The sequence below is a fragment of the Populus trichocarpa genome, chromosome 16, assembly GCF_000002775.5.
Source record: "Populus trichocarpa isolate Nisqually-1 chromosome 16, P.trichocarpa_v4.1, whole genome shotgun sequence".
Taxonomy (NCBI): domain Eukaryota; kingdom Viridiplantae; phylum Streptophyta; class Magnoliopsida; order Malpighiales; family Salicaceae; genus Populus; species Populus trichocarpa.
This window is the reverse complement of record NC_037300.2, coordinates 3,204,326-3,220,046: the sequence shown is the minus strand read 5'-3', so window position 1 is coordinate 3,220,046 and position 15,721 is coordinate 3,204,326. Positions and strand designations below refer to the sequence as shown.

Sequence of the window (15,721 nt, the reverse complement as noted above, 5' to 3'; positions counted from 1 at the left end):
AACTCATGAAAGCACTGCATCAGACTTTAAAAACAAAAGATCATATTGTATAAGAAAGTGGCAGAAGAGGCAATTTGTTTTTTACGTTTGCTAAAACAGAACAAACAAAACCAAAGAGATGTTGAAAAAATCTCTCTCATAGCACAGGAAACCAGAAGCTTGACATACCAAAATACCCATCTTCTAATCAGTCAATATCATCAATTGCTGCATCATCATCATCAGCAGCAGCAGCAGCAGAAGCGTCATTATATGCACCAGAAATCACAATGTTGATATTTTCCAATTCCATCTCCAACTTCAGGTTCTTTTCCTTCTCAAGGTCCAACTCCCTCATCAGATTCTCAATCCTTTGCACCAATTGTTCCTCTCCATCAGCCTCCCCGCCCAACAGAGCAATCATTCTTGCTACTTGCCTTCTCTGCTCATCCAAACTCCTCATTAATGCCATTATACCCTCTAACACTGTCACTTGATTAAATTCCTCAACGATTCCTTCTATTCCGCTCATGTTTTCACCAGTATGATCCTCCACTGAACCCTCCAAGTCACTTGACCCGATAGACGACACACTGAACCCAATGTTCGTGTCCGGAATGATTGTTTCACCCCCAAAACGAACCAATTTCACAACTGAATCATCTTCTGAATCACTACTGAATTCCGGGACAAGATTGAATTCATACTCATTTAGTTTCCAACCACTGATCCATCTAGTCTTCTCACTTGGACCAACTGATTCAGGACGCTCTTCTTCTTCTTCAACATCAGTGCCAGCAGTAATCTGGCTTGGTGTCCCTTGTAAAGCCTTGAGTTCTTTGAATGTTTCTTCAACATTAGGTAACCCATCGAAAACCTTCTTGAACAAAAATTCTAATCCTCTACAGTTCTTGAAGAAAGAATACTCTAAAAGCTGATCAGCAGAAGGTCTCTTTGAAGGGTCTTGATCAAGACAAGAAGCAACCATATCTTTAAATTCTTTAGAGAACTTCTTGTTCTTGAAATCTTTCTTGTGCTTCTCGTCATGATAATTAGAGAACCCAAGCCTCTTCTTTATCTTCATGATCAAAGACTTCGATGGAGGAAGGTCAGAGAAAGGAGGTCCACCATAGGCTATTTCCAATGCAGTAATACCAAAAGACCATATATCAGCCTTGAGACTATAACCTGCATCTAAGTCATGTATAACCTCTGGTGCCATCCAATATGGGGTCCCTGCAACATCAGTCAACCTCATTCTTGATGAGGGGGACAATGGGGATGATCCCACAACGCTTCTTAAGTCGTAAATCGAGACCGATTTGCCACGATCTGCAAGTTTTATGCTGCCATTTTCTGTGTCTATAAGAATGTTGCCTGCCTTGATATCTGTGTGTAAACGGCCTTGATCATGAATATAACACAATCCCTGGAGGGTTTCTTTGAGAATTATTGCGATGCTTGGCTCTGGTAGTCCTTCGGGGAAGTAAGTAGAGATTATAGGCTGGAGAGAGCCAGCAGCCATGTAAGGCATAACCACCCAAAGATAGCTATCAACAGCAAAAGAAAGATGGGATGCAAGAACGTTAGGGTGTGAATGAAGTGACATGGTTTTGGTTTCACGTCTGAGACCATCAAAATCGGCTGGATATTGCTCAAGATCAAAGATTCTGATTGCAACGAAAGTTGACTTCCAGATGTTGTGGATACATATTGCTTTGTGAACTTTGGCTCTAGCACCAGTACCGCCAATCTCATCCACGAGTCTGTATGCATTTGGGTCTGTTGGGTACTGAAGTTGAGCTTCGGATTCTTGGTCTAGTTCATCTGCCATGGATGATGCTTATTATGGTTTGATCTTGATCTTCAATGGGTTTAATTCGAGAGAATTTGTTGGTTTCTTGAATAGGGTTATGGAGTGTTAGGGAAGTTTTCTTGATAAGGAGGATAGTTTGTTTTGGAAAAAGAAAGAAAGTAGGTAATTTGCAGGGTGGTTTTCTGGCGAAGTCTCAGGTTCGAAAGGGAGAGAGATAGCGGGGTGATCAATCTTTGAGAAATGAGAGTGCGAGGATGCATGGGATGAGAAATGCAAGACTGCTTTTATACCTTTTGAGGAATTCGAGCCTCTGCTGGGCTTCTTGTGCCTCATGGTTTGGGCTTTTTTTTCTCTTTCAGAATAACAAATAGGTCTCGAGGGGAAAAAAGATCCATTCATAAAAATATCGGTTTATGAGATTTTCTTTTTTTATTGGATAATTTATAAAAAAAATACTATTTTTTTCAATATATATATATATATATATATATATATATATATATATATATATAAAAAGCTTTTAACAAATGATGCATTTTTTAAAGTTTGTTTAAGTGTTTGTGTTAGATATAAATCATTCCATCTGTGTTAATCATGACCATCTTTCATCCAGGTTATGCCAATGGATCCAATAACCTGGCCTCATCACACAGTCTTGGCAGAGCACGCCAAGAACAAACTACTCCTAAGCCATGCTGCCGGGGCTAAATTTGTTTTTTCTAATATAAAAAGACGATGTTCAAATGGTACTTAGGGAAGTTCTAAGATTTCACAACTTGGACAAGGACCCAAGGCTAAAGTAGTCATTTATATTTTTTTAACAGTAAAATTACTCATTTAATCTTATGATAAAAAAGATTACCTTTCAATCAAAAGCATTTTGATTTTTTTCATTTTTTAAAATATAATCAAATTATTTTATTACTCTCGAAACAAAATCAACTAATCTCTCCTATAAGGGCTTTTTGATCCTTTTACCATAATGTTTTTTTTTGTCAATATCAAGATTACCTAGAGGTATTATTATTCATATATTAAATATTATTAAAAAAACTTGGTTGCACATTCATAACATGCTCTCGCAAGTGGTTAGTTCCCGCACCATTCGGGTGGCACGTGCGGAGTTGTCCGATCACCAAACATCACATTTTGTGACAATGTTGGAAAGGTTTTGACATCTTTATAGTGGTGCAACGCGTGCGCCACACACGCCTTCGATTTTGGCATCGTCTACCATTTTTTTTTTGTTTTTTTTTCTCTTTCTCCATCTCGATTTTCATGCCAACCCCTTTAAAACTTCATAATAGCCCCTTCAATATTTTCCCCTTGACATTTGGTACCTATCCTTTTAATTAATATTTTTTTTATTTTGAATAATCTATAAAATATAAAAAAAAAAATTAATTCCACCTCCTTCAATTTTTTTTCTTTCAAATTTGATCTCTATTATTTCGACTGCTATTTGTTTTGTTTGGGATTATTTTTTAATTTTTATTTTTACAATTTCATTCTTTTTAGTTTTTCTCCTATTAAAATTGATTCTCGTTCTTTGTATTGTATTTTTTTTTTATTTTGGTAAGTTTTTTAAGTTGATATTTTTTCATGATTTCATTTTTCATCGTTAAATTAGTTGAGAATTAAGTTTCTTAATTGAACCAAGATCTAGGATTTCATAGGTTGTGTGTTTTAGAGATTAGATTAGGTTTTAGAGGTTCGCGTGTAGGTTTACTTGGTTTTTATTTTCCTTTGTTTAAGATATTTTTTAAAATTTTCATCCTTCAACGTTTGTTCATTTAGAGATTGGTTCTGTTCTTTTTATTTATTTGCTTTCTATAGAATTTTTTATTGGTTTTAAAAATGACCCTGGTTATCTCGGGTCTTTTTATTTTCCATTCTATATTAGTTATTTTTTTTGTAATTCTTTAATTAAATTTTTTTATTCCATCCTTCAATATTTGAAATAATGTTTTTAAAAATTTTATAGAATTAATTTTTTTTTCAATTGAACCCAACTTTAAGTTTTTAATCTTTCAAATTTAGTTCTTATTATTTTTATTATTGTTTGTTTTATTTGAGATAAATATTTTTTACAATTTCATCCTCATTGAGTCTTTTTTCCTGATAAATTTGATTCTCATTCTTTTTATTACTATTTCTTTTCTTTGAAAATTTTTTTAAATTGATATTTTTTTATAATTTAATATTAGATTGATTGGAGATTGAGTTTCTTGAGTTAGCTCTAGTCTATAATTTCACGAGCTTTGGGTTTTAGAGATTAAACTAGGTTTGGAAAGTTTGTCCAAGTTTGCTTGATTTTATCGCTTGTATTTAAGCTCATGTTTTTTAAGTTTCATCATTCAATATTTATTAAGTAGAATATTTGGCTTTGTTTTTTTTCTTTTTGTGGGATTTTTCACTAATTTAAAAATGAACCTTGTTTTCTTGAGTCTTTTTATTTGTTGTTCTTTGTTATATTTACTTTGTCTTATCAACATTAATTTTTTTTTTAAATAAAGCTTCTTGATTCATCAAGAATCTAGGATTTAATTGGTTGTAAGTTTGAAACCTTAGCCCAGATTTAAAAGGTTCATTAGGGTTTGCCTGATTTTTGTTAAAGCTGATTTCTTTTTTAATTTTATCATTCAACATTTATATTATTAGTGATTAGGCTCTGTTTTTACATATATATTTTTTTAATTTTATTATTCAATATTTATATCATTAACAATTAAACTATGTCTTTTCTTTATCTTATCTGTTTTTTATATGATTTTTTTTTGTGATTTTTAAAAATGATATGGTTACCTTGAATTTTTTATTTATTGTTTTTTGTTGGATTTATTTTGGAAAATTTATTAAATAAATTGAATCAGATATTGTGAGCAGATCCCTAGCAACAAGTGGACTCGTTAGCTAGTCAGTGCTATCCAAATATTTCTTAACGAAAGGATAATTTATTATAGTTGGTTTTAAGATAATTTAAGTAGACATAATTTTTTTATATATAATGGTATAGAAACTATAAATAACCTGACAACTGTTTTTTTAATTCTATACTTTCATTATTTTTACAAACAAATCATTATATTGATTTTTATTAACGAATTCTATTTACTTTTAAAATAAATTTCTTACATAATATATAAAATAATTTTTAAAAAAAAAACCGTCTTCTTGTGAGCTTTTATTTTTCGGCCACGTGTCCCACGTCATGTTGTGTCAGTGTGATTGGGTGACGCTTACGAGCTTTCATAGGTAGATTTATAATTCCATATCCTAGTCAAAGCTCGATAGCCTTAAAAAATTTGCTTGCTAAATTCTAGATGTCTTTGAAAGAGAATATAAGCCTTGACTTCTGGAAATCTTTTCATACCTCCCCACCAAGAACAACATCACCAAGTAATAATTAGAGAGCAAAATCTTGGTGCTTTGACAAGTTTTGTGTTACAAGAAATATTTTTGTCCCTCTTATCAATTAAATACAACAAAAATATTAATATTAATGATGCCAAAATTATAAATTATAATTGTTGATATTCTAAAAAATTCAAGTAGCATAAGAATATGACTTGCAGGTTGGATAATCAGTTAATCAATTGGTCCTAACAATCTCATTCATTCTTTTTAGTAAAGGTGATTGATAACTTATATTTGGTGTTTGGTAGGTCAAGGTGACTTGTTACTACTACTTGCAAAAAATCTTCTTTGATAGAGATATGAATTTTTCGATATATATATATATACACAGTAAAGAATGAAGATTGTGAACCTTTGTTATAAAGATCTCGTGGTGTATTTATAACCCATGAGTTTTGTTCTTTGGTGTATTTATATCTGTATTAATGTTTGATGAAAATATGATGAGTTCTTGAAGGATTTTTATACACTTAAAAAGTGTAGGGAGATTATGGTTTAATACGTCAAATATAGCTGAGTCTATAAAGACTGAGCTCTTTCCCTAGGATAGACCCAAGGGAGGTGGATCTTTCCATTAGTGAACCTAAAAAAGGCTGAGTCTGTTCTTTAGATGAGTCCAAAGAAGCTTAGGTCTGTTTCTTAGAAATGCCTAGAGCTTGACACATTACCGAGCTCAATTATGGTTGGGTTTGGCACTACGCCTCTTTACTGGGGTGTACTTGTGTTCCAGAAAATTTAAACTCATAAATCTTTTTTAATCCAATATTTTTTTGGTAAAAATATATTGATAAAAACTTATTCATGAATAATCTTTTTCTATGAGACACTTGAGAGTCTGTCTTGCAGTTCTTTACAGAAGCGCTAAGTTGAGAACTGCTATAAGCTAGTCTTGGGGTCTTGTTGGAATCCAAAACTTGGCACTTAGTCTCTAAAAATTTTGTTAGCATTGTCAATTATTGGTTTTTGTAAGATAGCGTAATGCAAGATTCAAAGTTCTGTGGATTCAATGTACTTAAATTAAAACGAAGAGAAATTGAAAACAGAGATAATAATAGATATTGCTTATTCTTGATTGATCTTATCTTCTCAATACATGTTGCTTTCAGAAATATTGCAAATCCTTATTCACAGTGGAAAATGCTTCCTTTTCCACTGGCCTATTTGCAGTTTTCAAGGGGAACCCCGCACAAGCACCTATTATGGAAATATGTGAAGTTATCAAAGCTCTGCAGCTTACCACCTACAGGAATCTGGCCACACAGCCTGTTGTAACTCATGTTCAGGGACTGCAAAGGTATCTGAGTCATTTGTGGAGGTATGCTTCCGAAAATCTTGTTGTGACTAATGTCCAGATTTTCCAAGCCACTTGGAAACGTCACATTTGACAAATTGAAGTTCAATATATTCCTAGAGAGATACACATTTCGAGTAGTTTTGTTCAGCCCAAATAGCATGGAAGCATCACCAACAAGCTTGTTGCGTGATAAATCAATGACGCTGAAGTCCATGTTCCCTAATGATGCAGGGATTTCACCAGTAAGTTGGTTGTGAGACAGGTAAAGATCCGGTACGCTGCCTTTAAATGTCCCAAATGATTCTGGGATTGAACCTGTCAGCCTGTTCCTGTCCAAGTGAAGAGCACCAAGATTTGGCAGCAAAGCTAGTGAGCTCGGTATTGATCCAGAGAGGCCGTTAAAAGACAAGTCCAAGAATGTGAGCTTCTTGAGTTTGCTAAGAAAGCCAGGTACTGTCCCAGTGAGATTTAGCCGGTCAAGTCTGAGAAAATTTAAGTGTACGAGCTTGGCAATGGCAGGTTGTATGGGGCCTGTAACATCTGTCAGCTTGCGGAATACAAGGGTCTGGAGATAGGGCAAGTCCCCAACTGCAGCGGGGATTTGGCCAGAAAGGTTGCCAGCAAAAATTGTGAGAGAAATGATGCGGTTGGAGGTGGAATCACACTCAACTTGGTACCAAGCCTTGCAGCAATCAGTGTCCGATTTCCATGAAGCTAAGAGGTATGGATCGCCAAAATGTTTTTTGATTTGTAGGAGAACCTTTTTGTCATGGGAATTGCAAAGTTCTTTTGAGAGGGAGAGTGAAAGAAGAGTGGAAATGACAAGGGAAAGGAAAAGGGTTTTCATGCTAATGCTTTTTGCTCTACGTTTTTTGATAGATGGAATGCAAATGTTCTATTTAAAGAGTTCTTCTGTCTTTGATATGTTTGTATGGTTATGAGTTATGATCTGAGGAAAGGCTATATAGACAGCTCAGAGCTGGTTTGAAGAGGGAAAGTCCAAGTAAATATCGGCCAAAATATTTGACTAACCTAAGCCAGATTTAAGGTGAGACACAATACTGTCAGATCTCCATGTTCTTGTATCTCTTTACCACCGGCTTTCCTGCTGGTTTATATATTAACTAGACACATTACATGAGTGTGAGTAGTTCGTGTTTGTCCTGTTAGTTGTTTATATTAAATGATAGCTGCCTTAATTATTGACTAGGTTGCTTAGGAATTTATTGAGAAATTAAGTATTCAAGATTCAATTCTTAGCTATTAATTATATTTATTTTGGATACCTTCCAACATTGACTTATCCCTTCCCCCTTACCCCGCCTAATTATCTGTTTGATGATAAATTTAAATAGGGTTAGAAAACGCTATTGAAACTATGCTTTTAAAAATTTTAATTTTTTTTTAAATTAATGTTATTTTTATTTTTAATCGTTTTGATATGCTGATATCAAAAATAATTTATTTTTTAAAAATATTATTTTAATATATTTTCGAATGAAAAATATTTTGAATTACAATCGTTACCATATTTCTAAATAATAGCTTCTTAATCTTGTATTTCAAGTTCGGATGATTTTGTTGCGGGGAATAGCAAACCTAATAATAATATCATTTTGCATCTTTATAAAGCTACATAAAACCAAACTAATAAGCTTGACCAGTCAAAATACATACATATATATATAAGGCAGTGTTTTTGGGTAGTGTTTTATAAGTTGGACTTTGTAAGTTTACGAGACCATTCTCTCACTTTTTTTATTTTTTTTTCTTGGACTTTTTTTTTATATTTTCCCCTTACTTTTCTCTCTTTCTCTCTCACCTTTTCTTTTCTTTCTTTTTCTATTCTGAGTCAACAACATATAAAAATAAGGAAGAATTGATTTGTTTTATTTTTAATGACAAATAACCATTTAACTCTTAATGAGTCGTTTTGCTTTTATTTGACGGTTCTTTTTTTTTAGCACTACCAAACTCTGTTCATCCTAAAATTTTAACCATATTTTATTCAATATATTTTAATATCCCTCGTAAAAATTTAGCTCAATCTGATGGCCGGATTGAAAATTACATTCAATAACGTAAAACTGGTCAAATTATGATTTTTTTATCAAATTTCTGAATTTCTCCAAAAATTCTGAAATTTTAAACCAATCTAAAACATCATATTAGAAGGCTTCACATAAATTTTCAGAATTTTTTGATAACTCAATCAAAGATTACAAATTATTTTTACATAAAATTAATCAAAAAATATTGATAAAATCTTGACCTGCGCTAGAGGCCACCCAAGCCTTTACATCGCCTCGTCCCTTGTGCCCTTGTGTGTGTGTGTGTGTGTGTACACACACACTTGACGCTACATACGGGTAAATAGTTATTTTCAAGAACTAAACTAAGAGAAAGAACTCGTAAACTTGAAATATTACCAGGGATCGCAAATTTGAGTCAACTACGAGCCATGTTCGTTATCTGCAACTCTTACGTATAAAAGAGCTGGGTCTCAGTTTCTAGATCATATAAAGGCACACACTCCAAGACACCTCCACCAAAAACACCTCCACCAAGTAATGTCAAATGAAAATGTTATTATCAAAATGAGATAAAGGGTGCTTCGATTGGTTTCGTATCAAAAGTAACGTAAAATGTCGTCTCTTTTTCTGTATTAATTAATCATACATAACCGTTCATTGGAACATTCAGGCCACCGGACAGAAAAAAAAATATATAAATTTGAAAAAAAAACAGAAAAAAAAAACAATAATGAAAAAGAAAGAAAATTAAAATGGATTAGGCTCGGATAACTAGTTTTCTTGGGCCAAGCCCAGGGTGACCGGTCCCCAGGCCTGCCCCAGGTGAGCAGCGCTGTTCAAGCCCTGGCGAAACAACCCAAATATTTACTCTTTTTTCTAGGTAAGAATTCTGCCCCGTCAGTGGTGTAACATTGCCCATACAACCCAAATATTTACTTGAGTGTATTGTACTTTTTTTTTTTTTTTTCCAAAATGATGCCTTTATTTTATTTGAGTGCTAGTACCTTCGTTTTTTTTTTTTAAGTGTTTCTTAGAATATATTATGTTTTTATGATGTGTCTGTTAAATAGACACCTATCAACCTTATTGTGGGATCCATTATACATAAAAAAAAATAAAAAAGCAAAATTTTGAAGATTAAAAATAAAATAAAATAAATAAATAATAAATATGTAAGTTTTATTTCTGGAAGAAAATGTCCTACCCATTATTTCTAATGTAGGTTATAAAAACACCGAAATCCTGAATTCAAATAAGAAAAGAACAAAGAAAATTAAAAATATATATATAACATTGTGTTGTGGAGACATTTATCGTTTTTATTATTATATTTTATTTATCGCTTTAATGTTTCTAAATGATCCATAAAAGGAGTGAAAATTTTTCATTATAAAGCATGGCCTCCATCTTCATTATTTCATTTTTCAAATTTTAATTTTTAATTTTGATTTTTTTTCCATTTACAAATAGAGGGTTTATTCAATGGACATTTCACTAAGAATTTATCAACTTTCAGCTGGGAGTTTTAATTGAAAAATAAATAGAGAAGTAGAAGTTTTTTACAAATACAGATAACAAGTTTTTAATTATATTATATTATTATACTAGAAACCCTAATATTATACACATTGTGTCAAAAAATTCAAAAATAGAGTGCATATTAATAACTAATTCTTTCCGTCCTTGAAAGAAACAAGGGTGGATTCATAATCTTACTTTTCCCTAATTTATATCCAAAAATTCAAGAAAACGTCTATATTTCACTTTTACTCTCTTCCTTCTTCCACACCTTACCTTTACCTACCCTCTCCTCACTCAAACCAGCAGTGTTGGCTCTCTGCTTTGAATTGTAAAAAAAAGACGAGTGTTCTGCTTTAGGAAGAACTTGTCTGGAGAATGACAACAAATAATATTTTTCTCATGTTTTAATAATAAGCATCCACAGCCATACTCTCCTTTAATAGCTAGCAAATATGCTTTCTTTTCCATAGCACATCCATGCCGTCCAAACTACTTTTTACTCTGGCTTTATGAACAATGCTTACTATATACAGTTAGCTTTATGAACAATGCTTACTATATACAGTGAGTGTTGTTCAAATCATCAAATTGTTACTCTTGCTAGTGGAAAAAAACTCAGACATGCTTTATTTTAAAGAACAAAGATGTGATAATAATTTTTAAAAAATTAACTAAAATCATGAAAAAAAACAGGTTAGTAACTTCGTTTTTCTACTTACCTCGGAGACCCAACCTCATTCAAAAGAACGGCTCCTTAAACGGTAGACTAACACAAGCATCTGGTGGACACATTACAAGACAATTTATATTTAAGGAATTTGGGGTCATTAACTGGGTTTCCCTTCATGTTTTTCCTATCTGAAATGCTTCAAAAGTTTTAGCTTATTTGAGACTTTCAAGATAAACCCTATGATCTTCGTAAGAATTCCGATGCCATGTTGAATATGATTTTTTACCTTAAATCCTCGAGTTACCAGCCAGGTTATGGATCGAACCAGTCTTCTGCGTAACTTCTAAAATTTCTACGAAAATATTAATAATACTATTTAGGAGCATCATGAGAAGAATACAGCCAGCACAGGAGAAATTTGAAACATGTCTGAAATAGGGAAGTTGTTACACATAACGAGTAGATTAATCATTAATTTGTTTCTAAAGTATGGTACTTTGCATCAGCGTTTGCAAAGTAATTATCATACTAATGAATTACATTATCCAAAAAGTAGTGATCAAGAAGTCTTGATTTTCTGATCAGAAGAATCTAATTAAAAAAAAGACTGCAGCCCATACTTTTTCTCCTCGGAAAGGCACCAGGTGTCCCATTCTGCTCTCAATGCACATCAATACAAAATATTCCCTAGTGTAGCCATCGTTATTTAGAGTTGTCTAAAGCAAAAGATGCTCCATCTGTAAGTGGGATGTTTGTTCTTGCTCCGAAATTGTTAGCAAAATAGAATCCAACAAAGAGGGATAGCCTTGTCTGTCAATGCCTAGGAATTTTAAGCAGAACACGGGTGCTGTAGCCCCTAATGATATATCTTTTGACTTGTATAAAGGGACTCGAAGAAAACAGCATTTCACTTTAAATGAAGAAAGTCATACTGACAGCAAGAAATTAAATTAAAGATGGATAAAAATGGGAAAGAATATTGGATAAAGCATCTTTCTGTGCAACGTGATGCACCATTAAGCTTTCTATGCTGCTTTTCCTTTCTTTATTCTCACCATAGCATCTTTAACTCTGCAAAATTTCCAAAACGGTTTGTTTTTGCTTCCTTTCCTTCCCATTAGCTTTGCTGCAGAAACCAGAAGGAAGGGAGTAGCTGTCGTCACTAAGTGATGCAGCTCAAATAAAGTAACCTGGACTGCCATCCCTTGAAAGATAAAGGTCTCTGGACTGGAGACTGAAGGGTAATGTGGAATTGTGGATGGTTTAATTTTTCAGTTGGACAATTTTATAAAGCCAATAAAGCCTAAATAATCTAGGATAGTGAACATGCACTAAGTCACCTTGTTTTAAAATCTAAAAAGATTATCTGTCCTTTCAAGTGGGGTGGCAATCACCTTGCATTTATGCTTATAAGCGAAACACAAGCCTTCCCCATTACACTTCACGCAGTACAACTTGTAGCATTGCAGCTGTTATTAATAATTCTTTCTCTTTACCTTTCCCTCCAAAATCAAGATTCTTTTGCTGCTCAAAGCAAACCAGAAAGGTAATGGCTAAGCTGTTGGTGGAGTTGTAGATGCTCTGAAGTCAAGCCTCAGCAAGAGAAGGATCCATTTCAGGTACTGAATGTACACGAGCACCAAAGATATTTCAACTTCTGCAAGTCTTACAGACTAAGTTAATAGGAGACAGTCCTGTGCATCAATACGCCAACAGCAAGCTTTGCTGCTGTAAGGAATTTCTTTGGAAAAAAACATTGGGAAAGAGTGCCCTCGATTTTGCACCAATGAATCCAATAGCTGCTCCTGACCACAAAGATGACTTCAAATTGAAGAACACAAAGCCTCAGCTTGGGGAACGTTGGCCTCATGGAGGACCACGCGGTGGAGGCGGGTGGATTAGCAGTGAAAGAGCAACAAGCACGTATGATCTTGTTGAGCAGATGTTTTATCTGTATGTCCGAGTTGTGAAAGCCAAAGATCTTCCCACAAACCCAGTAACTGGAAGCTTCGACCCCTACATGGAAGTTAAAGTTGGGAATTATAAAGGAAAAACACAGCATTTTGAGAAGAAAACCAACCCTGAATGGAACCAGGTTTTCGCTTTCTCAAAGGAGAAAATTCAGTCTTCAGTGGTTGAAGTATTCCTCAGAGATAGAGAGATGGTGTTGAGAGATGATTACGTAGGAAAGGTGGTCTTTGACATGCATGAAGTGCCTACAAGGGTTCCACCAGACAGCCCTTTGGCACCTCAGTGGTATAGATTAGAGGGTCGCAGTGGAGATAGAAAGGTGAGAGGAGAGGTGATGCTTGCAGTTTGGATGGGTACACAGGCTGATGAAGCTTTTCCAGAGTCCTGGCACTCAGATGCTACTTCGGTTCATGGGGAGGGTGTTTTCAATATCCGATCAAAGGTTTATGTTTCGCCAAAACTGTGGTATCTCAGAGTTAATGTGATTGAAGCCCAGGATGTAGAATCGCTTGACAGAAGTCAATTACCACAGGTTTTCGTGAAAGCTCAAGTTGGAAACCAGATACTCAAAACCAAGCTATGTCCAACCAGAACAACAAACCCTATGTGGAATGAAGATCTGATCTTTGTCGCAGCAGAGCCATTTGAAGAGCAGTTGATACTTACTGTCGAAAATAAAGCAAGCCCTGCGAAAGATGAAGTCATGGGGAGAGCAAATTTGCCGCTCCATATCTTCGAGAGGCGCTTGGATCACCGGCCAGTTCACTCCAAGTGGTTCAACCTTGAAAAATTTGGGTTTGGTGCTCTAGAGGGAGACAAGAGGCACGAGCTCAAATTTTCAACCAGGATTCATCTCAGGGTTTGCCTCGAGGGTGCTTACCATGTACTTGACGAATCAACAATGTACATAAGTGACCAACGACCAACAGCTAGGCAGCTCTGGAAGCAGCCCATTGGAATCCTTGAAGTCGGCATCCTGAGTGCTCAAGGGCTTCTTCCAATGAAAAAAAAGGATGGCAGAGGAACTACTGATGCTTATTGTGTAGCCAAGTATGGGCTGAAGTGGGTACGGACCAGAACGATCATTGAAAACTTCAATCCTAAGTGGAATGAGCAGTATACATGGGAGGTGTATGACCCTTGCACGGTGATCACCTTGGGAGTTTTTGACAACTGCCACTTGGGAGGAACTGAAAACCCGGCAACTGTTGGTGGAGCACGAAATGACATGAGAATTGGAAAGGTAAGAATTCGACTATCTACCTTGGAAACAGATAGAATATACACACACTCCTATCCACTTCTAGTCCTACAACCATCTGGGCTGAAAAAGATGGGAGAACTCCAGTTAGCAGTTCGATTCACTTGCCTATCACTAGCAAATATGATTTACCTCTATGGGCAACCCTTGTTGCCAAAAATGCATTATTTGCATTCTTTTACTGTAAATCAGCTAGACAGTTTGAGATATCAGGCCATGAATATTGTAGCAGTAAGGCTTGGCAGAGCTGAGCCACCACTAAGGAAAGAGACTGTGGAGTATATGTTGGATGTGGATTCTCACATGTGGAGCATGAGAAGGAGCAAAGCTAACTTCTTCCGAATTGTCTCGCTGTTTTCTGGGGTGATCTCAATGAGCAAGTGGCTTGGTGAAGTGTGTAAATGGAAGAATCCGGTGACAACAGTCCTAGTTCACGTTTTATTTTTCATATTGATATGCTACCCAGAACTGATTCTACCAACTATTTTCCTATATATGTTTTTGATTGGATTATGGAATTACCGGTTCCGCGCAAGGCACCCTCCTCACATGGATACCAAACTTTCGTGGGCAGAAGCAGTTCACCCAGATGAGCTGGATGAAGAGTTTGACACATTTCCCACATCAAAGCAACAGGACGTGGCGCGAATGAGGTACGACAGACTTAGAAGTGTTGCAGGAAGGATCCAGACTGTGGTGGGAGACATGGCAACACAAGGGGAACGTTTTCAAGCTCTGCTCAGCTGGAGAGACCCAAGAGCAACCAGCCTCTACATAATTTTCTGCCTTATTGCAGCCGTCGTGCTCTACATAACACCTTTTAAAATAATTACCTTGGGTACAGGCTTATTCTGGCTGCGACATCCAAGGTTTCGAAGCAAGCAACCATCAGTTCCCAGCAATTTCTTCAGGAGATTGCCATCACGAGCTGATAGCATGCTTTGAACAAAAAGAAAGGGCTCGTCTCATGTTCTGTTTTCAAGTTTCAGTTATGTTTGTTGACAATGTTTCCTAATAGAAGTTTATGGGATTTTCTGGTATCTCTCATTTTTCTTCTTCCTGCTAGAATCCTAACCTATGTTTTGCTTTCAAGAAAATTATGTAATAAAGCAGTTTCGGTTTAAAGTTTAAACAGGTGACACAAACATAAAATTGATTAGATTTACCATTGCACAGGGCAGACATACCATAACGATGCTCTAGATGTAGAATGTTATTTCATAACTAATTGATTAGATTTTATTTCGCAAAATTGAGTTTTAATTCATTATCAAAATATTTCTTGGTATTTTGTATATCGAAAAAATGTAAATTAAAAAAAAATCTCAATATATAAAACTATATTAATATATAAAAGAAAAATAAAACTCAAAACAAAATAAATTTTATTACTAAAATAAAAAAATAATATAGAATAGTAAAATGAACCGTGCATATAGATCAAGAGGGAAAGTGTTGAGAGCACATTATTCCTTCTCTCCATTTTGTTTTTGTATATTTGGTAATAATTTGGTTAAAAATTCTTGAAACATCTACCTAGTATACAAGTCCATAAGAATCTTCATAGAGTGTTCAAGTTTTGTAATCAAACAACCAATATTTAAAAGGATTTATTTTTTAAAATATATTAAATTAATATAAAAAATGCATTTTTGATATCATATAAAAAAAAATTCGGTTAGCACAAAATCTTATACAAATATATTTTTTATCGTCCAAAAAAGAAAAGCTGCTGTGCAATTGTCCACCCTTTCCATAA

At 34.6% G+C, this 15,721-nt stretch overlaps 3 protein-coding genes across 3 annotated transcripts; 1 reads left to right on the top strand and 2 right to left on the bottom strand.

Annotated features, from left to right (window-relative positions):
• Window positions 1-25: 25 nt before the first annotated feature.
• Window positions 26-2,036, bottom strand: LOC7468949 (serine/threonine-protein kinase BLUS1). Its single transcript, XM_024587115.2, has one exon. The coding sequence runs from the start codon at window positions 1,811-1,813 to the stop codon at window positions 188-190; it is 1,626 nt and encodes a 541-aa protein (XP_024442883.1). The 5' UTR covers window positions 1,814-2,036; the 3' UTR covers window positions 26-187.
• A 4,209-nt stretch (window positions 2,037-6,245) lies between these two features.
• LOC7483989 (polygalacturonase inhibitor) lies at window positions 6,246-7,455 on the bottom strand. Its single transcript, XM_002322648.4, has one exon. It carries the CDS (start codon window positions 7,351-7,353, stop codon window positions 6,370-6,372), a length of 984 nt encoding a protein of 327 aa, XP_002322684.1. The 5' UTR covers window positions 7,354-7,455; the 3' UTR covers window positions 6,246-6,369.
• Window positions 7,456-12,035: 4,580 nt separating this feature from the next.
• Window positions 12,036-15,094, top strand: LOC7468948 (FT-interacting protein 1). Its single transcript, XM_002323256.4, has one exon. It carries the CDS (start codon window positions 12,517-12,519, stop codon window positions 14,905-14,907), a length of 2,391 nt encoding a protein of 796 aa, XP_002323292.2. The 5' UTR covers window positions 12,036-12,516; the 3' UTR covers window positions 14,908-15,094.
• The last annotated feature ends 627 nt before the right edge of the window (window positions 15,095-15,721 follow it).